Raw genomic sequence first — 24,392 nt, forward strand, 5'->3', positions numbered from 1 at the left:
CATAAAAAAATATTTCTAATAAATAAATTTATTTTAAAAAACCTATTAACTTTATAAAAAAAAAAAAGCTATTAATTGAACCTATTGAAAAGTCGATACTTTGGCCGTATCGAGAATCACGTAATACCTCAGTGATGAATGCTATGAGAACGACATGGAAACTTGTTTACTTTCTCTCTTTCTCTCACACAATCACTCTTTTTTTTTCATCTACATTATAATTAAGACACAACAATGCAAGTGCTAATACTATCATTTGTGCAGCGAATACAATCGCGCGCTCGTGTGTATGTGTGTGTACGTATTACGTGTCTCTCTCTCTCTCTATAGATAACACGTAACAACACTCTACGTTGGATCCCAGAAAAATATAGACTCGTTCATATCCGGTCCTTTAGCCGGGATCTCGTCTGACATGTTGCATTTGTACAAACGAGCATGCCAAACAAACATGTCAAACGCACCGCAAGTGGCCCGCAACGCGGCCCTGCAACATTTTCCTCCCCTCCACCCCTCGGCCCTATCCAAGTTCCATTTATCAACAACGCTTCGCATATTATTTATGTGTACCGGGAAATGTTTATCAAAGAATGAGCAGTTATTTTAATTATTTTAATTATCTCGGCTATTTTTAATTAGGTAAAATTTCACGTGTAATTCTATCGTGCATTCGTGTGTCCTGATAATAAGTTTCTTTTTTTTTCTTTTTTTTTTTTTTTTGCTTTTTTCGTTAAACTACCTTCTTTTGAAAACGTATTGTGCGAAATAAAACAAAAAGTAGTCTTTAAATATAATTCTTACGGATTGCTCTCGCTGGATTGTGCGCGGAAAAGGAAAATGGACCTGGCCCCCGAATACAGTGCAAAAGTGTTGGTATAATACGTAGAGGAAAATTGATCTAAGACATACCTAGAGGAGCTCTCGGAGCTCTGTAATAACCTATCGACGACTCGCATCTGTTTCGAGAGGTGAATAGTTATACCGGGTTCTCTCTCTTCTCGAACCAAGACGAATAACGCGCGTCAATTTTGCTACTTCTTGAACTTTCAACAAAGTCGAAGACACTTGGGCTCACGGCGATCGCGTTCTTTAACGAAACACACTCGCGTTCTCTCGAGCAAAGGAACGTATCGTGATTTCATCCGCCGTTCTTTGAACGAGCATAGAAATTCTTTGCTCTACTTAGATTCTTCTGCGTGATCTATCCCTCTCTCTCTCTCTCTCTCTCTCTCCCTCTCTCTCTTTCTCAGTAGTCGTTCAGCACGAATCGATAGATCGCGATTATTCGATGAAATTGATTTCAGGGCGACGATAGCTCGTTCGTTCGTTTCGCACGAGCGCCCTTCTCCGAAATCGAAGCGGAAACGTGCCGGAAAGACACGTTTGCCTTTTCTTCCCTCGTCTCGCTATAAATCTTTAACCCCCTTACGAAGGGTCGCGGCCCTTTTTCTCCGACCATTCTCCACATCCACATGGTTCGCGAAATTCCGACTTTTCGCGCGTACTCGTCGTGGGTAGCATGCGCGCAATTAAGAGACAGCTCGCAAAGGATCTCGCAGGTTAATAACGAGTATTTTTATTTCATTTTTATCTTTCCACGATTTTTCTATCGCGTAAAGGAAAAGAAAAGAAAAGAAAAAAAAAAAAAAAAAAAAAAAAAAAAAAACAGATCTTCAGTCAGTCTTGAGTGACGGTATCGTACCGACTTGGCGGATCGCGGATCGCGAACGATCGGTCGAGGTGACTCTCTCCGGCACATCGGGTCTACACGATCTACTTTATTATCGTTCGATATTTCCACGATGTGCATCTTGCCCCGACGATTTTTCTTCCGCGCGCGATCCCATCCTCTTCTATTCTTCCGGTGTTCGGTCATACGTATCTTCTTCAAGTGCCCTTCTCACTCTTCTCGTCCATTTAACTCTTAATACTGATCTGCCACACCGTTGCTTACTCTCGTGATCGTGATTATCTGACCAACCTCTTGCTCACCAGCTCGTAAATGAAAAAAACATATTCTGTTTGAAGAAAGGAACGGGCACTCTTTCTTCCTCGACATATATTTTTCCCTCTTCTCTCACCCTCCCACCTCTCCCCTTTTTTTTTGCCCCGAACGCTCTTCTCCCTTTTCGGCCTCTTCGGTCCCCTTCGACTATTCTTCGAGCACTCTTCGAAAATAAGGAATATATTCTCTCTGAAGCAAAGCACGATAAAAGTCGAATGACTCTCCCTCTTCCTCATGTCCTAGAGACTTTCTTCATCTCGTAATTCTTCTCGCTTGATTCCCCATCTTTTGCCTCCCTCCCTCTTCCTCTCGCGCTCCCCTCTCCTCTATCTTTCGAAGGTAAAAAGTGATCCTGGCCGGAGCCAATTACGTGAAGTATCTCATAAGGAGAATAAGCGTCATTGGCATAATGGCAGAAAGATTTGGCGTCGAGCTACCGTTGAGCATAGCGCATTCCTCGTGCGTGTAAGACGCGCAGTGCGCCTGTAACAAACAAGACGGGCAATTCGCCCTTTCTTTACAATCCGGTCCGTCTCGTTATCGACTTTACTACTAGCTAAGAACGTCGCTCGCTATCTCTATACATATTCGCTTCTCTGTTGTTCAATTTTTTTTCTACACTTGAATCTGTCTCCTCAGGTCTCTATATTTTATTTTTAAAAATTAAGAAATAATGACAAAGACGGCAAATAGCACAACTTGGACTTGTACGATAAATATAATAATGTTGATTAATATGAATAAAAATATAAATTATTTTTATTATTATATTAATCTATGGCGAATAACAAAGAAATTGAATTTGTGTCAACTTGTTGAATTTTATATGACAATCATCTTAATTTACGATGTACAGCACGTTAAATAATAGACACTACAAAGAAATGACTTACTTTGTAGTGTCAGTAAAAATTGACAAAAGATAAAAATGCATGTACAATTTAATAAATTAAATATTTACCAAGATAAATGCATCGACTTAAATATATACAGATTTGTTAAATAATGTAACAAGAATTGACACTTATTTTTACTTTGTTTCATCAAAAAATTGTGCTCATCGATAAATCATCGAAATACAGAGAATCAAAGTTTAACAAATTGAAATATGATCTGCCTTAAAATTTTATCAGAGAAGTCAAAAATGTGTCGAAAAATATAAAAACCAATTTAATATTTTTTTGTGAAGCCATTCATACATTTTGCAAAAAGTCAATATTAGGGCGCGCCATATGCGATACTACGATAGCGAATAAATTAATTAGAAATGGAACAATTAGCGAAATTATTCGACAAATATACTTTTTGTGCTAATGGAAAATGCATATAATACGAGATGATGTAATACTCACTTTTAGCAGGGAGGTTGACATTCTGTCGAGGAAATCCTTCGTGAATCGCGCCGTATCGTCGCCACATTGACGGCGTACTGTGTGATGAGAGCATTCCAAGTACTCTGTGAAGGCGCTGTAAACACAAATAAATACCCCACATTCTATTGAAAATCCCTTTTCAAACGTTCACAAAATTGGATAAAACACGCGGTTACCAATTTGCGTTTGCAAAATGCTAGCGGACGTAACAATTCGAAATACAAAGGGAGAATACAAATTGCAGAAATCGTATTATCGTATGAAATTATTATCGCAAATTTTTTTTTAAACGCACTTTTCTTATACGCATATATTTTTTTCTTTTCTTTTCCATTATTCTTTCGTGATACTATATTAAAAATGTAAAACTTGTAGTTTTTTTCGCGCAGAACGAAATTCCATTAATTTTTTTTAATTCGCCCATTTTTGCCGATTGAATGACATTATTTATTTATTTATTTATTTATTTTTTTTTTTTTACCTTGGCGCGGGAACTCTCGCGACAGCCGAAAATTTGACAGAGAAACAAACTGATGCGCGAGAAATGTGTTTTTGCGGATCCGTTATCCACTTTCGGGTCGGCATCGCACTACTTACGTCGCCCACTCCTCGTTCTAACCCTTTCCGCGAGAGAGAAAGAGAGAGAGAGAGAGAGAGAGAGAGGCGCAAGTTCAAAAGCTGCAGTAGACCGTGGCAGAGATACGCTAATGACATTACGTCTCTCTCCCCCCTCCCCTTGTGTGTACAGGCATCAGCGTGAAACTTCCGACCTAAAGGACTGATTACACTCTTTTTGCGCGAGTCCTTTGAGCAACGCCCGTCGTTATTAATGCAGTTGTTTCGCCCGGCGAGCTCTTAAGTGTTAAATTATCACAGTCGAGGGGATTTTGACATCCTTTTGCGCTAATGCGAAACGCCGGAATTTCAAGTATTGCTTAATAAACCTATTTGTTCGTATTTCGTGCTTTTACCCGCTCCTTCGTGTCATATCTCAATTCGATTTCCCCTTAGCGAATTTAATAATCTAGAAAAGGGTTGACAATACTGGCATGGCAGAAACCCCCCCCCCCCCGCCCCCCATTGTGCTCTCAAAACACGAGAATGCAACGTAATTGGGAATTTAATGTGGTATGCTTGCTTTATTTATTTTTTTTTTTTTTTTGCATCTTAAATCGATTTCCTCAAATTATCAACATAATTGCAGATCAATTTTTTTTAATGAGCCATCAGTCGTAAAGCTCAGAAACTCGAACAATCTAGTTTACGATTACGAGAAATGATTTTATTATGAAATCGCAATTATTCTTCTTTCAAGCAAATATATTTAGAATAAGTATATATTTGTCTATTGTTGAAGTAAATTTTTGCATAAACGTTCTCTTTTTGTAAGATAAAAATGTTAGACTATTTCATTCTATTTTCATGAACGGAAAAGTTGATAATCCATAGGGGCGTGATAGAATTCAGATAAAACAATGGCGATAGAATCTACATTTTGAAAAGTGACTAGGTCAAATTGACTCGCGCTTTGAGTTCCAAGGTTTACCTCCGCGTTGCCAAGCTAACAAACTTTCCCGGATAAGCAAATGGACCGTGAACGCATCCTATTTATAAAGATGAAAATTCCGGTCAAACTTGTATACCAATTTTTCATATAAATTTTATAATGGTATCATTTCATTGATAATTACAATCAAATTAATCCCTCCGAAAAAAGCGCAATCTTACATAAATCTTGTAGTACTTTGGATCACGTATCTTTTTTTTTTCTTTTTTTTTTTTTTTTTTTTTTTCCCTCAACTGTGTTTATGCATCATTTTTACACATTATTTTTCAATTCTTTATTACCGGTTTAAATCTTTGAAATAATTAACCGCAATTTTGTCGCGATAAATATTTATTTCGTATTGTTTCCGCGTAAATGCAAAAAAAAAAAAAATTGTTCTTCGACTTACCAGCAAAGGGACTTGAGATCTTCTTGCGTAGCAATTGTGCGATTTGAAGCCTTTTCCATCTCCAGCGTAGTCTTCTGATACGTTTTGTAACACATCTCGTACTCGGCTTTGACTTTTTGCATGCATGGGGCGTGCTTCAAGAATTCTGCAAACAGAAAATTTTATTTCTTCCATTGGACGATTGCATGTTGACCGGAATACGGGAATCGATAATGAAATTCCGCGGTCAATCAGGCCACGATTTTGCGCCGGAAAATGTACAATCTAATATTAAAACTAAAAATAAAGAAGAAAATACGTACAATTACTAACTTGAATAAATGATGGCTTTAATTTATAACGACGAAATCAGAAAAATAATAAAATCACATATTTCACTACAAAAAAATAAAAAAAATAAAAAAAAAAAAAAAAACAAGTATATAATCCGATTATTTCCACGCGCAGAAGTGAAAAGTCGAAATCGATTACGCGACAGAATCTTGCTTTTATTCCCGAGTCTATTCCTAGAAAAACAACTCGACTTTATGTGGGCGCGTTCTATAATTACAAGAGCGTACAAGAGCGTAGGTAGATCGTTGACTGACGCACTAATCATCTGCCGTCGTCTTTTGTGATCATGGTTTTATAGATGAAGAGCGCTTTTCTCTCTCTCTAGCCGTCTTGTTTACGATAGACGAGTTTCACGTCACGCGCGCCAGTATACATCGGAGAAATCGATATTACTCTCCTTGCTAACGATTCATTATGTTACACGGTACTCTCCTCTCCGCCAGAGAGGAGAGTACATTATGAAGAGTCATGCCTGCTCGATCGACCCGCGGACAATCTATGCGATATTCCTGTAATCTCGAGAGTGCCGGATGCATTATTGACTCTAGTGCCATCACTGACTGAAGACCGACAGTTTGGAATTGCATTGATACCCGGCGATGCCGCTTGCCCAATTGACAAACGGGCCCCGTTGGCTTTTGCACGCATCGTTATTCTCGCCGATCTACCATTATATAGTTTTATACAAAAGATGAATCTTTCGAACGAGAGAAGCCGAAATATATCATTTAATCGAAACCCTCCGTTATAAATTAATATCGCACTTTTAATACAAAAAGCTTCATTCTCTATTATTTCGGTGCAACGAGTGTCTCTAATTACCGGGCTCTTCAATTCTCTGCATTTCTCTTTAATTTCGCATATTTAATTTCATCTTTTTTTTTTCTGCATTTAAAATGCTGAAATTGTGTACACTTGTAACGTTTTGAATATATGGTACGTGAAAGCGTTTAGCTAAAAAAAAAAAAAAAGAAAAAAAAGAAAGATCTCCGCTTTTTCACCAAAGATTTATATTTGTGATATTTAAAATAATTCTTCTTTTTTCTCTAATTTTCACAACTTTTGTCAGCCGCTCTTACGACTGAGTTTTTTTTTTTTTTTTTTTTCATCAAAAACGTTTTAATCGATTTTAATAATTTAAACAGGAGTGCACTTACCGTCTTGATATGGGCCGTCGTGGCAGAGTTCCATGATAGCCTTGTTGGTGCCGGTATAGAGCGAGTTGAAATGCTCCCTCTGCTTCTCCTTCATGCAATTGATCGTGTACCTTGTGATGCATTTCATACCGGCCTCGAGGTCGCTGCAACGAAAGCGGGAAATAATCGTTATTATAGATATTATATAGATATATTTATTGTTTTTAGGACCGGAAAAAAATAAATATGGAAGTCTACCAACTTATTAATAGGATCAACTAAGCGTGGAGAAAATCGCAATTACCGACGACATTATATCGCATATCGCCAAGTCTGCCGCCTCTGACGTTCGAGCCGGCAGGAATAACTTTATTGGGCAATGTAAACAGAGTGTCTGCCAATCCGATTGAACCGGTCATTGCATAGAGTAATTATATTTTGTTGAAAATAATTGAAAAATTTTTTATCACTTTTATTTATTTTTATTATATTAATATTCTTTATAAATTTAATGGAATTAATCTAACAAGATTAAATTATTAAATCGTAAAAACGCATAGCGCTCGGAGAAGAATATTGGGATGACATTTTACTTGTAATCATCTCTGTGACAGATGTATCTAATAGTAAAATAATTGTCAGAGCTTTTCTCCTTTGTTTCCTTTTTACAAGATATTTATTTGCTTAACGGATAAAATAATAATACAGAGTTGATTTATACTAAAGGATATAACACGATTGTTTTTAATTCTACTCAGTAAAATATTGATAATTTTTATTATAAAAATTTTATATATAATGTATAACATTATATATAAATAAGCAGACGCTATATTAAATATCTTCTAGACGTCGTCTTCTCTCCGAAACACAATTGAGTGTTACGCATTTCTTCCGATTCGATTGATACGAGATTCAAAGACTATTGGATACGCACGCAATTCTCTCGCAAGAATCTATTATTGAACTATACGAGAAACAGAAGCCGGGTCGCATCTCGCGAGACAAACTTCTCGTCAGTTGCCATTATAAATATGACATCACAAACATTAGATTGACTCTCAGATCCATCTGTTGAACCGTATCGCCTATCAAGATTCTTCTCAGCTGAGTTTCTCGACGACTATAAACACGAACCAATATTACGATCTTATCTCGAATAAAAAGACGCGAAAGACACGAGAAGAAAATCGATATTTCTTCTGCACAACGTGTGAGAGAATTTTCCACCCGTTCCGCCGACTAGCGGATGCAAATATGTACGATACGTTTGGTCTTATCTTTGAAATTGATTATGCAAACCATCCAATTTGCACAGCGTCATTCGTCGTCCCCCGTTTTCGGAAAACAAATGTCAAAATATCGCGTGTTGCGCGGATCTATACCTTGACAGTAGCGGGTAGCCGGTAGCAGCTATAATATTATTATAATTGTGTAACAAGATGCGCAAAATGTAAGGCATCGCGATTAAATTAATAATTGGTCGTATCGTACAAAGCAAACCTAGGCTTGCATGAAATTTAAAGTTCCATGAAACGAACCGAAATTTCTCCCGACCCTACTAGATTGCAAGCGTAATAAGATTCTTGGCCGAATTCGCGGAGCTCTGGAAATATCGCGCAAAATATCCGGCTGCTTGCATGCAATCATCCACTCAATTACATACCATCTCGCGCGCGCGAGAGGGGGAGAGAGAGAGAGAGAGAGAGATTGATTCAAACAATCGAGCGCCTCCGTTGCGATAAAGCCAGAACGGAGACTCTGATACGATCGCGATTTCGGACGAATATAATAGATTGAAGCCGCGGACGCGGAATGTAGGATATTATTTCCCGGCCAATTTCCAATTTCGCCAAGAGCCGCCTTACTTTACGTATACATGACACATACCAACGTATGTCTGCGAAATGATTTTTCTCCCCTCTTCAGTGGATGTTGGCGATAAATTACTCGCCGGAATGATTAATGTTTTATCCGCTCGTGTGTCGAAATTAACGCGAGTATATAAATGCGGATAGAGTAACCGTGAAAAATATCCTTAATGACGGGTGTAAAACCGCCAAATGCGATAGATGCTTCTTCTTCACGAGTATCTCACTCTTCTCTAACGTTAATACAATTAACGCGATTAAGGTGCGCCGAGAAAATTTCGCGAAAGCAAGCGCGTTGCCGGTTTCTGAAAATTGATACGAAATGCGACTAGAGAGAGCGGAGAAACGACAGAGCATTTTTCTCGAGGCGCCAGAAAGAAAAGGAAGAAAATAAAAGAAGGAAAACCGCCGCGTCACGGAATTCTTCGCAGCCGGAGCCGGAGCCGGGTCCGGAGCCGGGTCCGGGTCCGGGTCCAAGGGAGTCGCGTGTGTCTCCTTCATGGAACATGTAAAGGAGAAGAAACGACAAATAACAACGGACATTTTCCGCTCAAAAGGGATCGTCCACACGGGGCAACCTCCGAATAAAGGTGAAACACTCACGGGCATAGTTTGTTGAGTTCCTCCTTTTTCGTTACAACGAGACTCAGGTCGTTGCTGCTGATTCTCTCAAGGGGCCTGGCGCACCTCACCAGCTCCTCGTGTCCGCACTCTTCGCCTCGGCAGCTAGCGAGCACTGAAACAGAAGCGCGATAATCGGGTTAGTCAAGAATAGAGCGTGGGAGAGAAACAGAGAGAGAGAGAGAGGCGGGGGGGGGGGGGGAAGGAGGAGAGAAACGTGAAACGTAAGGTACGAGACGAGACTCCCCCGATACAAACCCATCGATAACAATGTTATTAGTAAGGGAATCGCAAAGAGCAACGCTGCTTCTCGAATTCGATTAAGCGCGCGCGCGGAATCGATGTTGCCGTCACCGTTGCGGTGTGATTGCAGCGGAAATATCAAACAAGTTTAATTGACGTGGAAACAATGCAGATTGCACTCGGAACTTCATACTCGGACGGATCCCCGTTACACACTCTCCCGTTTCCATGGAATTGTCGTACCGCGGGAGCGACCGGCATCCTATCCTATACACGCTCCTGTCCACCGAGGCGTTATTATTTCACGTTGAAGGAAAAACAGTGTACTACCTCTGTTGTTACAGAAAGTCATATATATATATATATATATATATATATATATATATATATATATATATATATGTACTTGGAATTAAAATCTCGATGAAAAAAATAACGCGTCTTCTTTCGCATCCCTCGACTTGACGAGGCGAGATTCTTTTCTCCTTTACCAGCGATAATATTTTTTTTTTACAAGCTTAATTCGCCAAAATCTCATTCATTTTTCTCTCCACTACCCCTCTTTCTTCCTTTATCTTCCTTTATCTTCCGCACCTGTCCGTCATCGCGTTACAGCGGTTCCGAGCCAAGTTGCCGGTTCTTTTGTATCTAAATTTTGAAAATGAAATTACGATGGCGGCACGTGTATACGTATATGTCATACACACGCACATGCGCTCGCGTGTGGGTATCGGTGGTCACACGCGAATTCGGGATGCAGGATAAAAAACACAGGAAATGCATTCGCCGTCCGGACTAATGATGACGAATGGCGCACGATATTATCATGGCGTCATGTGCCGTTGGCGAAAAACCATTCGTTCATATTAGGAAGTTGATTTGGATTTAATGGGGGGGGGGGAGGGAGTAGAAGGGGAGAGAAAGAGAGAAAACATTGTTTGCCAGTTTAGCTTGCTTCTGCTTTCGTCGTGCTTTTCCAACTTTTGGGAATTCATTACCAATTATGCACAGTCTGCAGAAGCTTTATGTATATGTATATATGTATATATGTGTATATGTGTATATGTGTATATATATATATATATATATATATTCAAGCCACGCGCGCAATGTCTAGGGAATTTTCGTTTTAATTTTAGCACAAGATTTTTTGCACAAATTTAAAGTTGAGTCATCTTAAGGGTGATCCAAAAGCTGTTTTATATTATCGACCAAAATTTAACCCAACATGACAATATATTTGCTTAATATAAATGTTTTGCAATTTACACGCAGAAAATAAGATGGGTTTCTGCTAGGAATTGCATGAAGAAATATTTGTGAACTTTTAGAAATGACGTCTGACGTGAGAGTTTGTGTTTCAACCTCGCACACTCACAGATTGCACGAGAGTAATTTTTTACAGATTTTGAAAATCTTTTTCACTAGGCTTCTAAAGTCATTTCCAAAAGTTTACTAATATTCTGTTATGTCATTCCAAACGCGGACGCTGTATCTCTTGCATGGACACATATCGTAAAGCTTTTTATATTAAAATAAATATTGTTATGACGTAACTGTCATTTTGTAATTTTTTATCATTTTTATATGAAATTATTAGATTATTAAATTATACACCCCGTGTTGTTTTTTTTAAGTACTTTAATTGTGGGAGAGATTTTCAAAATCTGTAATTCATGTTCCATCGGTAATTTTGGATCCCCTTAAGAAACCATATATTTTTCGAGGGATTATACTATTATTATAATAATTGTTTAGCATATGATATTAAATCTACATATCTTAGCGATAAATCTCGAATCGAAATTTGATAAAATTCGTTTGAATTGTAAGAACAATATTTTCGTTTTGCTAATTACAAACTGCGAACCTCGACAACTATCGGTGTCTTGAGATTTTAATTAAGACACTAAATTGATCAAAGAATCCGTTACTAAATTAAAGTCAGAGATTCTGGGACATCTTATATAAACACTCGACGACCAGGGCAAAGGAGCATCGTATCCGGCTTTTAAAGGGGCGAGCGCGAATTTCGAGACATTTTCCGTGAAATTATTAAGCACCTTCGAGAGAGAGAGAGAGAGAGAGAGAGAGAGAGAGAGAGAAAGAGAGGTTCCTTCGTAATAAACAAGCCATTGTAAGCGAATGGTGAGATGGGAACAGGGTCAAGATCGACTTTTCTCTCGACACCGCCAAACGAACTTATAACTTCCGCTCGAAACCGATTACCCGGAAGTGCCACTTCCCAGGTAATAAAAGAGAACTACCAATAGGGCCGCTGCTCTTCATCTCTCCTTCTTCTACCAACTGCGCGTTTTCCTTCTTCCTCTCTCATCCGTCGCTTTTCCCATGTTTGCTCCGGTATAGAATTTCTGTATATACGCGCGAGGATGGTGTTAATGGAAAGCAACGTTACGTTTCATCGTCTCGTGATGAAAAGTCAAACTAGAATGAAAGAGCCATACAATTAAAGTCCGCTGAAAAACGTTCCAATTTCCCTTCTTCTTTGGTCTTATACCTACCATCTTGGGAGATATTCGAGCTGGGTATCGAAATGTTTTATGCAAGAGATCTTACTTGATTTTTTTTAAACAGCAGCGAGAAGAGAGAGAGAGAGAGAAAAAGAGAAAAAATGCAGAATTGAAACGAGGCAATATCGGTATAAAAAAAAGATTACGAATTAGCAATTTGCACTGCTGACTTTTTATATAAATGAAATCTTGTAAAACTTTTAGCCAACTTTTTCGCACAATTCCCGGACTACTGAATCGATGCTTTTAGAGAGATTGCAATGATATCTCAAAAGGGATTATTCGTCCGCATATAATAGGTATCAAATAATCTTTGTGATCCGCGCATTGTGTTTGCAAACGTAACATACATTGAGATAAACATTGCAAATTAATGTTTGTAACCGCTGATGCTGCATTGTTACCAAGACGAGATTGCTAAAGCACACAACGATAAACACGAATCCCGTCATATTTGTAGAGAAGAATCACATATACTTGTGTATCGAAATGTGCTATTTACTTTAACAGGATCAAGTTTCGAAAAAAAAAAGGAAAAAGCAATCTGACAAGTGAGGAAAATGAAATGTTTTCCTCCAAATTAACGAACAATCAGTGCAAATATATCATCGTAAATTAAAATGTATATGAAATACGAGCGTAAATTAATATATATATATATATATATATGAAATACGACGAGCTTTTCCTGACATATTTACAATATTCACGCGATATAAATAAAAATATAAATCTTTAGAGTCTCGGGATGAATTGTCCCGTTAAGCTCGAAGGGTCTAACGGAACGATTTGTCTCAAGCTGTAGAAGATTTATGTCTTCGTTTATTGTTTCGCGCGCGAATTGTTCGCAAGTTTCTTCGCCAAGTAAACTCATCGAGATAAAGGGAAAAAGAGAGAAAGAGAGAGAGAAGACAGGAAAAAAAGAGAGACATATTTCCCTCTCTTGGGACAAAAGCGCGAATATGCTACGGGCCGTGGGGGATGGGAAAGAGCGCGTATGCGACGCACGCAACGCGACCGCGTCGATTCGACGATGCGTGCAACAAACTACGCGAGCAAATCCCTGGTGCGGCGGCCCGACGACCGGCGGTGCCATTAAATTTAATTACAAACTATCGAAATTATCGGAGAGAGAGCCCGTCGCGGATCGACGACTCTCGTTCGGTAACGACCGAACGGTTCGACGAGCCGTCCGCGAAACTGTCCGTTCCTCCCCCCCTCCCCCCCCCCGTTTCTCCCTCCTCGTTCTCTCCGCTCCACTCCACCCTTGCCGCTCTTCCCTCGTCATATAGCGATGCAGCAATCGTTTCGTAAAACGAGCGCAACAATGGGACGACGGATGCCGTCTGTCCGCGATAAATCTATAAATCTGTCCTTCGACGATTAATAAATAGCGCGGTTTTGCACGCGATTTGTACAAACGATTTATAGACTGCTCGTCGATTTTAACTATACATGTCAATAGTCAAATGCTAAAAAATGTCAATGTTCTTTTTTTTTTCTCTCTCTTAACGTTACAATATAAATCGTCATTACACATAATCATGAGATTTTTGTATATATGTATATATATACATATTTATAATTTTATATAATTTTTAATTTTTAATACAATTTATAATTTTGTATATATATATATATATATATATATATATACACATAAAATTATACATTGTATACATATATCATTTCATATATTGTTTACGTATATCACAACCGATATTTGTCGGAATTTTTCCAGTTATTCATTTCAACAATAGATAAACGAATAAAAATGTAAATAAAATTCTTTCTCCAGATGGTCTTTCCTAATCGCATAATGATACATTCTAACCAATTTTTCCGTCATCGATCTCTCATGTGTTTCGTTTTCTCAAGCTCTTTTTGCTTTCTTTCGGCTAAGATTACTCGTGAGAAAAATATCGGCTTATATGCCACAAAATATAAGAGTTCCAAGTGTAATTCTATCCCGTTACCTGTGATTCTCTCCGCAAAGAGTGCGCGAGTGCAATCGAATCATTATCGAGAGTATCGCGATAATTTTAATTTTAATCGCGTCTAATAAATTCTTTTCGATTAGCAGTCGACTCATCGAACTCGACGATAATTACGAGATTGTAATAAATTTGTAATTAACACATTTTGAATGCATCTGTAACTTTATATACTTCTCTTTAATTCAATTTGGGCATATTGGCATAATTAGTCGCGCATGGAGATTATTATTACGTGTGGTCTATTGTAATAATTTCACACTACATCCCGATCGTTAAAATCAAAATCTTGCCTAGTCACCGATTTAATTTTTAAGTAATAATCGATTCTAAAAAAAAAAAAAAAGATTTATGACTTTTTTTTATTTTCTTCTTGCACTGTATGCAAAATGAGTCGAGACATTATGTCCTAACACAATTGATTAAAAAGTCGCTGTCTCTTTTCTTTCAAAAACCTTGCAAGTCATTCTCGACAGGAATGCATTAATCGACGATTGTAAAATCAAAAAGTGCCTTTATCAATAAGCGATCGATGTTGCATTTGTGTGTGTGTGTGTGTGTGTATGTATGTCTATATGTGCGCGCTTACTCGCTTATTTTAATTCACGAGCATGAACCTACGTGGGACTACGGCAGGCAGGTCATTGGTAGGGCCTGTATTTATATTTATAATGAGGCGAGAGATAGGACCACATCGTACGATGCCGGTACGACCAATCACAAGCCATCCCGTAGGTTGGCCTTGCTAAGCACGCGCGCAAACACAAATGCATGCTAGTATTCGTTCACGCATGAACGTCGAGTGTCAAATCGGCGCGACGAAACGTGGCGTGTCAACTCGACGCGTCTTATCTCTTCATTCTCACGGCAGGCCGGATTTTAAATAATTAAGAAGCGTGAGAGAGTTCCATTTTTTTGAAAGTGAAATTATTTTTACAAATCCCTTTCCTTAAAATTTAAGACTCCCGTTTTTTTATACTGCGACCACATCGAAAAGAATTAAATTTTTTTTTTTTTTTTTTTTTTTATTTACAAAATATCGGTTAAACTAATTTTTTTCCTTTTGATAATACAATTTGCTAAATATATACTTTCTTATTATCCTTCGTTAATAAATGCACTTATTTGTATGTCTTTTACACACTTCAAAGAAAAATGTGTGTCTAATTGATCAACGTTTATATAGCTACGTTTGTTATTATAATTGACGAGGCAAAAAGAAAATCCTTGGTACATTTTATCAATCTACACTATCGAATAATATCATACGAAATATCATAAAAAATTAATTTATTTACACAATGTTTTGTAAAAAAAATTGACAAATAATTTCTCTTTTGAAATTATAATATATTACGTAGATGAGATATCAACAGTCAAATGGAATATAATTATATATATATATATACATACATCTTTAATTTTTAATCCTATTTTAATAAAAAGTCGAAAAAAATATAATATAAGTATATAAATAAATTCATGAATATATTTGCATAGAAATTTGTAAATTAAAGATCGCTCAAAGTCAACGTCACTATTCGCTTCCTGATAAGTCAATCATTTGTACGATCTAATAAAAAGATATATACATATATAATAGTAGGTAATTCTAACAGCGATAAGATACTGTCTAATATCAACGTCAGTAACGTAAAATTAACTTCTAGTTTTTCACCTCGCTATCTTATAATGTAATATATTGCTTCCTTTTTGCAAACATTACTTCCTACTATATCGTCAAGTACTTATATATTATCAAGTTTAACGTATTTATGTCAAGAGAATGAAGTCACTCGTTATTTCATTAAATCAATGAAAATAAATCATTCGTTTTTTCTAAAGATATCAAATAAAACAGAGGGTGTGTATTGCCCTGGAAAAACTTGGAATTTTCAGGAAATTTTGTTAGGACTCTGGGAATTTTTTAAAAAACTCTTTGTTTACTTTTATATTGTAAATGAAAAATATATATCTATTTTTTAGTTTATATCCAATGTCTTAAAATATTGAATATACGGTACATATTCTTTATTTGAATTTTTAGTGGTAAAAAATGAAAATGTTATAAAAGTTAAAAATGTTTATTTTAATGAGAGCTATTTAGTTTTTTCAGTATGTTTGTAAATCTAGCACTTGAAACTTAAGTGGCTTTGTATTTCTTTCCTTCGTATGAGTAAAAAGCGTTATAGAACGTGTACAATAAAAAAAAGTATTTTATAAAGTTGCACCAAAAAAAGTTTTTACAATATTCTCTTTATCTGGAATTTTAAATAAAAAATACCTGAAAAAATCAGGAAATTTCCAAAGAATTTTTTACAAGATTTGAATAGACATTCTGTAAAAGTACATTAAATATCAAAAATGTAAAATTCAAAAAGAAAATCAAAAGCGATGTAAATTTAGAGAAACCAACTTTTGTCGCTACTGTACATCTTTTAAATATGAATCTTATGCTAATTTTTCGTGAATATATAAACGGAGATTATAACCTCAAGTAATTAAGCAAGACCCGTATTAACCTCCGAGTTGCACCACCTAATTTTGATTACAAGACTAAAGGCGCGCAAACTGCTTCAAACTTCTAACGATAATAGAGATCGTCGTCCAAGCAGACACGTATCGGTTACAAACAGGATCGGCAGAAAAACTCCAACGAGTGAAAAAACAATAGAAAATTCTGATTTGAACTCTCTCTCGGATTTTATCCAATAAAATAAACTGACAAAAATATAAAAATAACTAATGTAAAACTAAAATATATTTATATAACTTTATCCAGAAAGATATTTTTGCTTTATTTAATAAATTATACTCACGCTATAGTTAAAAAAATAAAACCAATATAATAATAAAGTCTTTTTTAAATTCAAATTAATGTAAAATTTTTAAAACAAAAACTTTCGAGATATAAATTTTATAAATATTAATTTACATTTATTAATTTTATAAATATTATTTTACATTTATTAATTTCTAGTTTAATAAATGGTAATAGCAACAGAATAAGAAATTTTTATTAATACATTTATTAGTATAATAAATTGATCAAAATAAGATATTAAATTAATATCCGGTTTAACAAAAACTAATTTATTTACTACGTTTGATTCCTAATTTATTACAAATTTTATTTTGAATAAAGCTTCAATTAGAAAACACTCTTTCAATTGACAAATATCAATAAAAAGAGTTTCTATTTATTTTATTTTATTTAATAGAAAAAAAAAAATAGTTTTTTTTCTGAAAAATACCATTTTTTGTTCACTGGCATTCCAAAAAAATATAGAATTTGGCCAACCTGGCGAGTAACAACTCTGTTTTCATTGTTTATAACCAGTGCGAGTGCCATTATCTTCGTAAGAGAAGCAAACATATCACGTTTACGAAACAAAATCTGAGAAAATGATTGGCATTTAGAAGTAGCGCGAGATCGCTTTTAGGATGTAGATTTCAAGTTGATGAAATTTCTAATGAAATATTCACTCTGAATTACGACGAAACGAACGGACGCGGCCTGAAATAAACTACGCGACGAGATGACGATGAGAAACGATAAGGTCGCGCGCCACGCGGATTACTTCCGTAGGGAGGTGAGAAGAGAGGGAGACGTAAAATCGCTGAATAAAATGACCGGCGCCACGCGCCGGCGCTTCGTTTGTCAAGTCGGTAAAAGACGCGTCTTATCTTATCTCCGTGCGTATTTTACTTAAGTGGAAAAAGTGACATACGCGTTTTTGTTTCCTTATCATTTACTCTCTTAACTCTTGCGAGATGAATGGACAGGCGAATAGACACAAATAAATAACGACGGCTCTGGATTTTCATCTTTCGCGTGCCGTTGTTGCGTGACTGATATATGCACGGAATGGCCGTCGACACTCGTAATAACGCACTATAATTTTTTGCGCGTAAAGATATTTTTATTTTTAATCCCACGTATAAAAATAGATGAATGCCAAATCACATCCTTGATTTAAAAATTCTAAAGAATATATATTTTATAGTATATATTTTCTAAAGAATGTTTTATAGTATACATTTTCTAAAAAATATTTTATTATAGTATTTTTATTTAATATTTTTCTAGCTATATGATATAAATAAAATATGTAAAAAATATATAATATCTATACAAGTAATTTAATCGCGATGTTACAAGAGTATTGATTTAAAATTTTTTTTTCCCCTCTACATCGTGCTTGAATAAAATAATCTGCAATAATTGTTATGTCTTTATTTTATCAACGTGTGACGGATATATTTTCGATCGCGAACAAGTCGCGATTAACAAGGTCAAAAATGTCTGGAAAATACCGTGATAAGCACGGTAAGCGCGCGTTGTAATATGACAAAGTGGATCCTGGTTCATATTATGTAATGTCTATGAGCAGCGTTAATTTAATCGACGCAGTATATTAAGCCATTGTGGTATATCCGGATGAAGGCTTCTACATTTTCAAGCGAAATGTCTGGTAATGATAAAGGTCGAAGAATTCCTCGGAATTAATGTTAATATAATTATGTTGAATTTATTAAAAAAAATATATATATAAATATTTTTAAATATAAATAAATATATATATATATTATATATATATATATTTACAATATAAATTTCAGGTAACCGATTTTTTTTCCCCAAAAAAGGAAAAAGACGACGAATCGTTAATCCGAGGTTAATAAATTGAAACTGTCGTTGGCAAGTTTATACAATCTTTGATCCATGTTCCAGATAAGACGACCTGTTGGCACCTTTCATTTAGCGCCGTGTTTCATACTGGAGGTTGATTCATCTTCGCTACAGTTTAGGTTAATTAACATCGGTTTAACGAACACGTCGTTCGTATTATCAGGTATTAGCGCTAAGCGACACTAATTAATACATTTCCCTTTAAATGACGCGCTTTCATGCGCCAATTTCACGATTACATCTTGCCTTTGAGTATAGATATCGGCTGTACGTATGACAGGTATCGATACCGGTTTTGGTAACCGCGAAAATTCTTACGACACTCACAGTAATTTATCCGAGACGTAGACATCGATATACCTCTCGAACACTCGTCGCTACTTGAATTTCCTTCGAACATTTCAAACCAAATTCATTTTACATTTTCTATAATTCAACGATATGATAATATAATATCGTGTCAGAAATACAGAAAAATTATCAGAGTTATACTTCTCTAGAATCTTTTATAAACTTTTATGAATAAAAATTACACATGTGCCAGAGGTATGTCAGAGAAGATATGTTCATAATTAATAAAAATTAAATAAATTAACAGGTCATAATACTACAATCAAGCGCGCAGGTAGTCAGACTTTTCCATAATTTTTAATTTATACCGATCATTAAACCAGAAAATATATTTTCATTTGGCAAAAGAATTAGATTATCCATTACAGCAATTCATTATTTTATGTCAGTTTTATTTCTCATAAATGAAAGATGGAACGTTAACTGTTTATTTTAGTCTTTTCCTCTCTGCAACAGAAGAATTTGCGCTAACTTTAATTAATTTGCACCGTTGTTATTACTCGGTCTTTATTTGTGTTCTTTTTCTTTTCACGTATTATATTACTCTTTATTTTTTTTTTTTTTTTACATCGTTTCGTCATTATACAAATTCTCTTCCATCGTACCTTACCTTTAGACTAAATACAACGCACAATGTAAACAAAGTAAACTGCACAATTACATATATACTATACGTTTAAAGAGGAAACAAGATGCAAGACCAAATATACAAACTAATTACAACCGCGAAGAGACTCAACGTACCGAAAATATCAACGACGCTATGTAACTAACAAATAAGTAAATTCAAAGTCGTATGATTCGTCACGACTCTCTTCGCTACGCAACAAGTTCTCGGCGCGTTACGTGGAACCTAAACTTCGTGTGGAATGCGTCGTGCGCGCGCGCGCGCGCAAAAGAACCGGCTGTTCTCCCCCCCCCCGCTCTCTCTCTCTCTTTCTCTCTCGCTCCGTCTCTCTTACTTACGTCTGTCCGTTTCTAGACGTAGGTTTCTCCGCTCTCTCGCTCGATCGTCGAAGAAAAACGGCGTCGATCGGATGTCGCGGATGTTTTTCGCGTGGCGTGATGTGTGGCGTGACGCGCACGCACACCGCGTGAGTGCGAACGCACGTATTGCTAAAGGTGAGGCGAGACTCACGCCCATCCGCTCGGCCAATCGCCGCGCGCTACGTCATCTCGTACGATGTAACGGAGCGAGTCACCCACGTGGTCGCGCGACCGAGCGCTGTCGCGTCTATTTCGGTATAGCGAGAGAGAAAGAGAAACGTCTCGTCACAAAAGGCCTGATCTAGAATCATCGTACGAGCCAACGTTCGCTTTTCCTCCTCCTCCCCGCTTCGTAAAAAAAATATATATCGCGTTTAATCGTCTCGATACGTAATTTAATTATCAAATGGATTTATCTAATTTCAATGTATTAGATATGTTAGATTAAAATATAAAGAATTGCATTGTAAACGAAATTTGTATTGATATATAATATTAAATTAATAATTGAGATAGACGTGACAAACTGAGGAGATTGATCAATTCCGCAGTAAACAAGTCAATTATCTAATAATACGGTTCCTATACGGCGCGTTAACGACTCGACTGCGGTGATGTAATCCAACGCTCGGGAAAATGCGTCTGAGAATTTATTTATTCAAAACCGACGTCATACCACGGAGTGTCACGTTAACGCCGTTATGTGTTCTAATTGAATTATGCAGGCCTGCATGTGAATCAGAATATCAATGTACGATTAATATTTAACAATTCTAATACCAGCCGCGATTAGACGATTGGAAGTGATTAATCTCACTCCTCTTGTTTATCCTTGTTTTTCGCGTACGTCACGAGATGCACAGAGAACTAATAGATGCCCCGAATGTGAATTCAAGGCCGGCGGCGATTCTCGTCATCGCTCCTCTTCAACATTCGAGACGATTAGACGCGTTGTAAACACAATTTACAGAATTTACGTCGCTACAGAGCAGATCAATCATACGTGCTTGGTATTCTAAGCTCATATATATATATATATTCCGTCACGCTTCTGTCTCCGAAAACGATTTTAAATTTGGAACTTGCTAATTCCAAACGTATGTTGCTAGGAACGCTCAATTTAGATTGAGTTGTCTGCACACACGTGTTAGCTGTTATATTTCAAGATTGCCATAGGCACTTAATCGACGAGGCATATTGAACTCTTTTCAATTCATCATTTATTTTAATTCATATCTAGTGATATTTTTTTATTTCATGCTCGATGTAACATTAGATGGTGAAATGTGTATCTACGTTTATTTCAAAGATGCTAATCATCAAACTGGTTTCTTAAATAATGTGATAATTTTCTCATAATCGCAGTAATATTTATCTGCTATTTGGAATTCCGACACGTGTCGAAAATACGTCGATTATATTTTAACCGAATAACCAGTAAAAGATTTTTCCAGTCAATTTGACAAAAGAATTTCATCGTCGCATTCTTTTTAATCACGCAATCAACATTGACAGATTGATGAGCTGTCAAAAAAAAAAAAAAAAAAAAAAAGAAAAATGAATAAATAAATCGATTCGTACCATTATCGAAATATACGATGCGAAGTAAGAGAAATATGAGGAGAGTTGGAGGACTTAATTGTCGGAAAAGCTTTCTTTGTCATAATACTCATATCTAATCCTTCGAAAATTTTGGTACGTCACGTCGCTATTCAAAGATACGGCGAACAAGATACGCGCACGAACTTGTCTGCGACCTAATTAGATAAAACTTGCTCGATACTTTAAGAATTTTTGCTTGCACGCTAGTATCAATCCCCGCTCTAATTAAACGTCCCAATTTTATAGCGAGGCTAATTACAACGGCACGCCAAACGAAGCTGAATTAAGCTCCAACGAGACATTTCCATCGCAAAATTTTCTCACCTTTTTTACGACCGTTCTCACCGTCGCCGTTAACTTTAACCGTAGTTTAACTTTAACTGATCGTTTGTTCCTCGCAGGAGCAAGGAATCGCTTCAACAAAGTTCATTTTGTCCGAGATTAATTTCGAGTAAAATTTGAAGTCTCGTTAAAAATATTTGTTCAAGTTCGACGATTGAGAGAGAGAGAGAGAGAGAGAAATACGAAAAGAGATGTGACTAAGGTAGCGTCAAAAATGCGCGGTATGAGAATTTTATCATTCTCAAAATAACACGGAACACGTTCGACTAGCCTCAGGCTACATATCTTTCGCTTCAGATTCTAATTTCACTGAAACTTTACATCGGCCAAATGTTTTCGCGCATTCAATTTAAACGACGTCAATAATGTCGAGTCATAAGTTATCGTATATATATATATATATATATATACATATATATATATATATATATATATATATACATATGGAATGTCTCTGATGTCTCGTCTCTCCCGTTTTTTTTTCTTATCACAAATTTTAAGCAGAGAGAACGTCACATCGTGCGCATCCCGCTTTAATCTGTACGCCATCGATCCTGCTCCTCCTCCTTTGCACTTGAAGCTGCGTCCTTGACCTACGTTTCGCAAAAGAGACCGGAATGTCGCGCGATACTTATTATGTTCATTCCAAAAGTGACGTAAGCAAGTTCAAAAAAATAATCACTATAAGACTACTCTCGTATCTGTCTAATGACGCGCGTCCAGCCGTAAATTGAGACGCTTACAGACCTAATGTTATTATATTTATAGATTTGTCTAATTATACATATACATACATACATATGTGTATATATATATATATATATATATATATGTATATATTTCATTGATCTACTGCAAGAACTGCGTACGTTGACGTAGAAAATTAGAAAAGCATTTAACCATTAAGTGGATATAAATATCGCACGCGATGAGACTGCTATTTTTACACAAATATGCAAAATTGTACGGACATGATTCGTCATCATTGTATCATGCAATTTTTTTTTGCAAAACGTCTTGTATTGATGATGAGTCTGCAATTAAATAATCGTGTGATCATGATATCTGTTGTGTTTTCGGATTATATGTGCATTCTTTATCCCTTTAAGCCGGTCACTTTCACATACCGTTACAGCAAAATGAGTGTCACAGCAAGAAAGCGTGCACGTGATGACAACAATGATTACGTCAAGGAGGGAGACTCTGACCGGATACGGAAACGTAAGCCGATTAAACGAAAAGGCAAGGATTACAGCGAGAGATTCGAGAAAACGTGAATTTTTTTTTTTTTTTTTTTTTTTTTTTTTTATGTAGATATAAACGATAATCGAAAGACTCATCGTTGACAGATTTAAAGCCCAAAATCAAAAATAGAAAAGAGAATAAGTGTATTCAATTTCTTAATACACACTCGAAATACCGTTTTTAGACAGCGCTCCAACAATAAATTATAAAGTTTAACTCGCGCGTGGGCAACGTGGTCCAATAAAAAGATCAACGAGGATCGTGACATACATATATAAATTCGCTCATCTTACATACTTGCACTTTCTACACTTACACAAGAAATCAATGTACCATAAATTTGAATATAAGAAACGAGTACCTATATATTTTCAAGTTCATAAAGGCAGACAGCTACGCGTTAAATCGACATTAAGATGCCGGGTCGCCGATGATGATCACTCGACAAAGCTATAGATAGTACAATACTCACGGGAATATAAGGCGGTCATGAACAGCGCGACCCAGGACAACTGATGATTCTCCATAGATGTTTTCATGTTCTAACCCGCTCTGGCTGATCGGATCTTGCTGCGCGTGTATACGAAGTGTAGTAGTCGTCGTCGAACAAGAGAAAAAAAAAAAAGAAGGTCCTCTGTCCTTCGTAACTGAAGGTCGCACGCCCGCCAACGATGAAACGAAGGGGAGAGAGAGAGAGAGAAAAGATATAGGAAGTAAGTGTAACCAAAGTATATAACGCGACTGTGTGCCCTTTTATTCTCTCGGTTTATCTCTCTCTTTCCGTGGTACTTCTCGACGCGATGCGCTTGGACACGTAGACACCGCGCGACCGACCGTGCACCACTGATTGACTCGCGCCTCGCGCCGCCTGAACGACGACGGAGAGAATGCGCGCCGAGTTTCGAAGGCGCCAGCGCGCATGCGTCGATCGCTCACGCCACCGGTCCCGCGAATCCGTCTCTCTCTCTCTCTCTTTCTCTCTCTCTCTCTTTCTCTTTCTCTTTCTTTCTCGCGCGCGCCCGAATCGCGATCTCGGGCGAGTCTCCTCTCGCGTCATCGTCATCATGCACCTTCGTCGCGGCCGCCGCTGGCGCCGATGTCGTTACACGC

General features: G+C 36.8%; 2 protein-coding genes across 3 annotated transcripts in view; one reads left to right on the forward strand and one right to left on the reverse strand.

Moving 5' to 3' along the window:
- The window catches only part of Gudu (Armadillo repeat-containing protein gudu), a 65,825-nt gene that overhangs the window by 21,995 nt on the left and 19,438 nt on the right, over positions 1–24,392 (forward strand). The window lies entirely within an intron of this gene.
- Positions 691–24,143, reverse strand: LOC140666412 (uncharacterized). Of its 2 annotated transcripts, none has more exons than XM_072893576.1 (6): positions 23,755–24,143; positions 9,277–9,409; positions 6,824–6,966; positions 5,334–5,478; positions 3,358–3,472; positions 691–2,488 (listed from the first exon to the last, which is right to left on the reverse strand). In XM_072893576.1, the coding sequence occupies exons 1-6, from the start codon at positions 23,819–23,821 to the stop codon at positions 2,372–2,374; spliced, it is 720 nt and encodes a 239-aa protein (XP_072749677.1). In that variant the 5' UTR covers positions 23,822–24,143; the 3' UTR covers positions 691–2,371. The 2 variants fall into 2 exon arrangements, with proteins under 2 accessions (XP_072749677.1, XP_072749676.1); XM_072893575.1 differs by lacking the exon at positions 23,755–24,143 and adding an exon at positions 20,073–22,420.

The sequence above is a fragment of the Anoplolepis gracilipes genome, chromosome 5 (assembly GCF_047496725.1).
Source record: "Anoplolepis gracilipes chromosome 5, ASM4749672v1, whole genome shotgun sequence".
NCBI classification, from domain to species: Eukaryota; Metazoa; Arthropoda; class Insecta; order Hymenoptera; family Formicidae; genus Anoplolepis; species Anoplolepis gracilipes.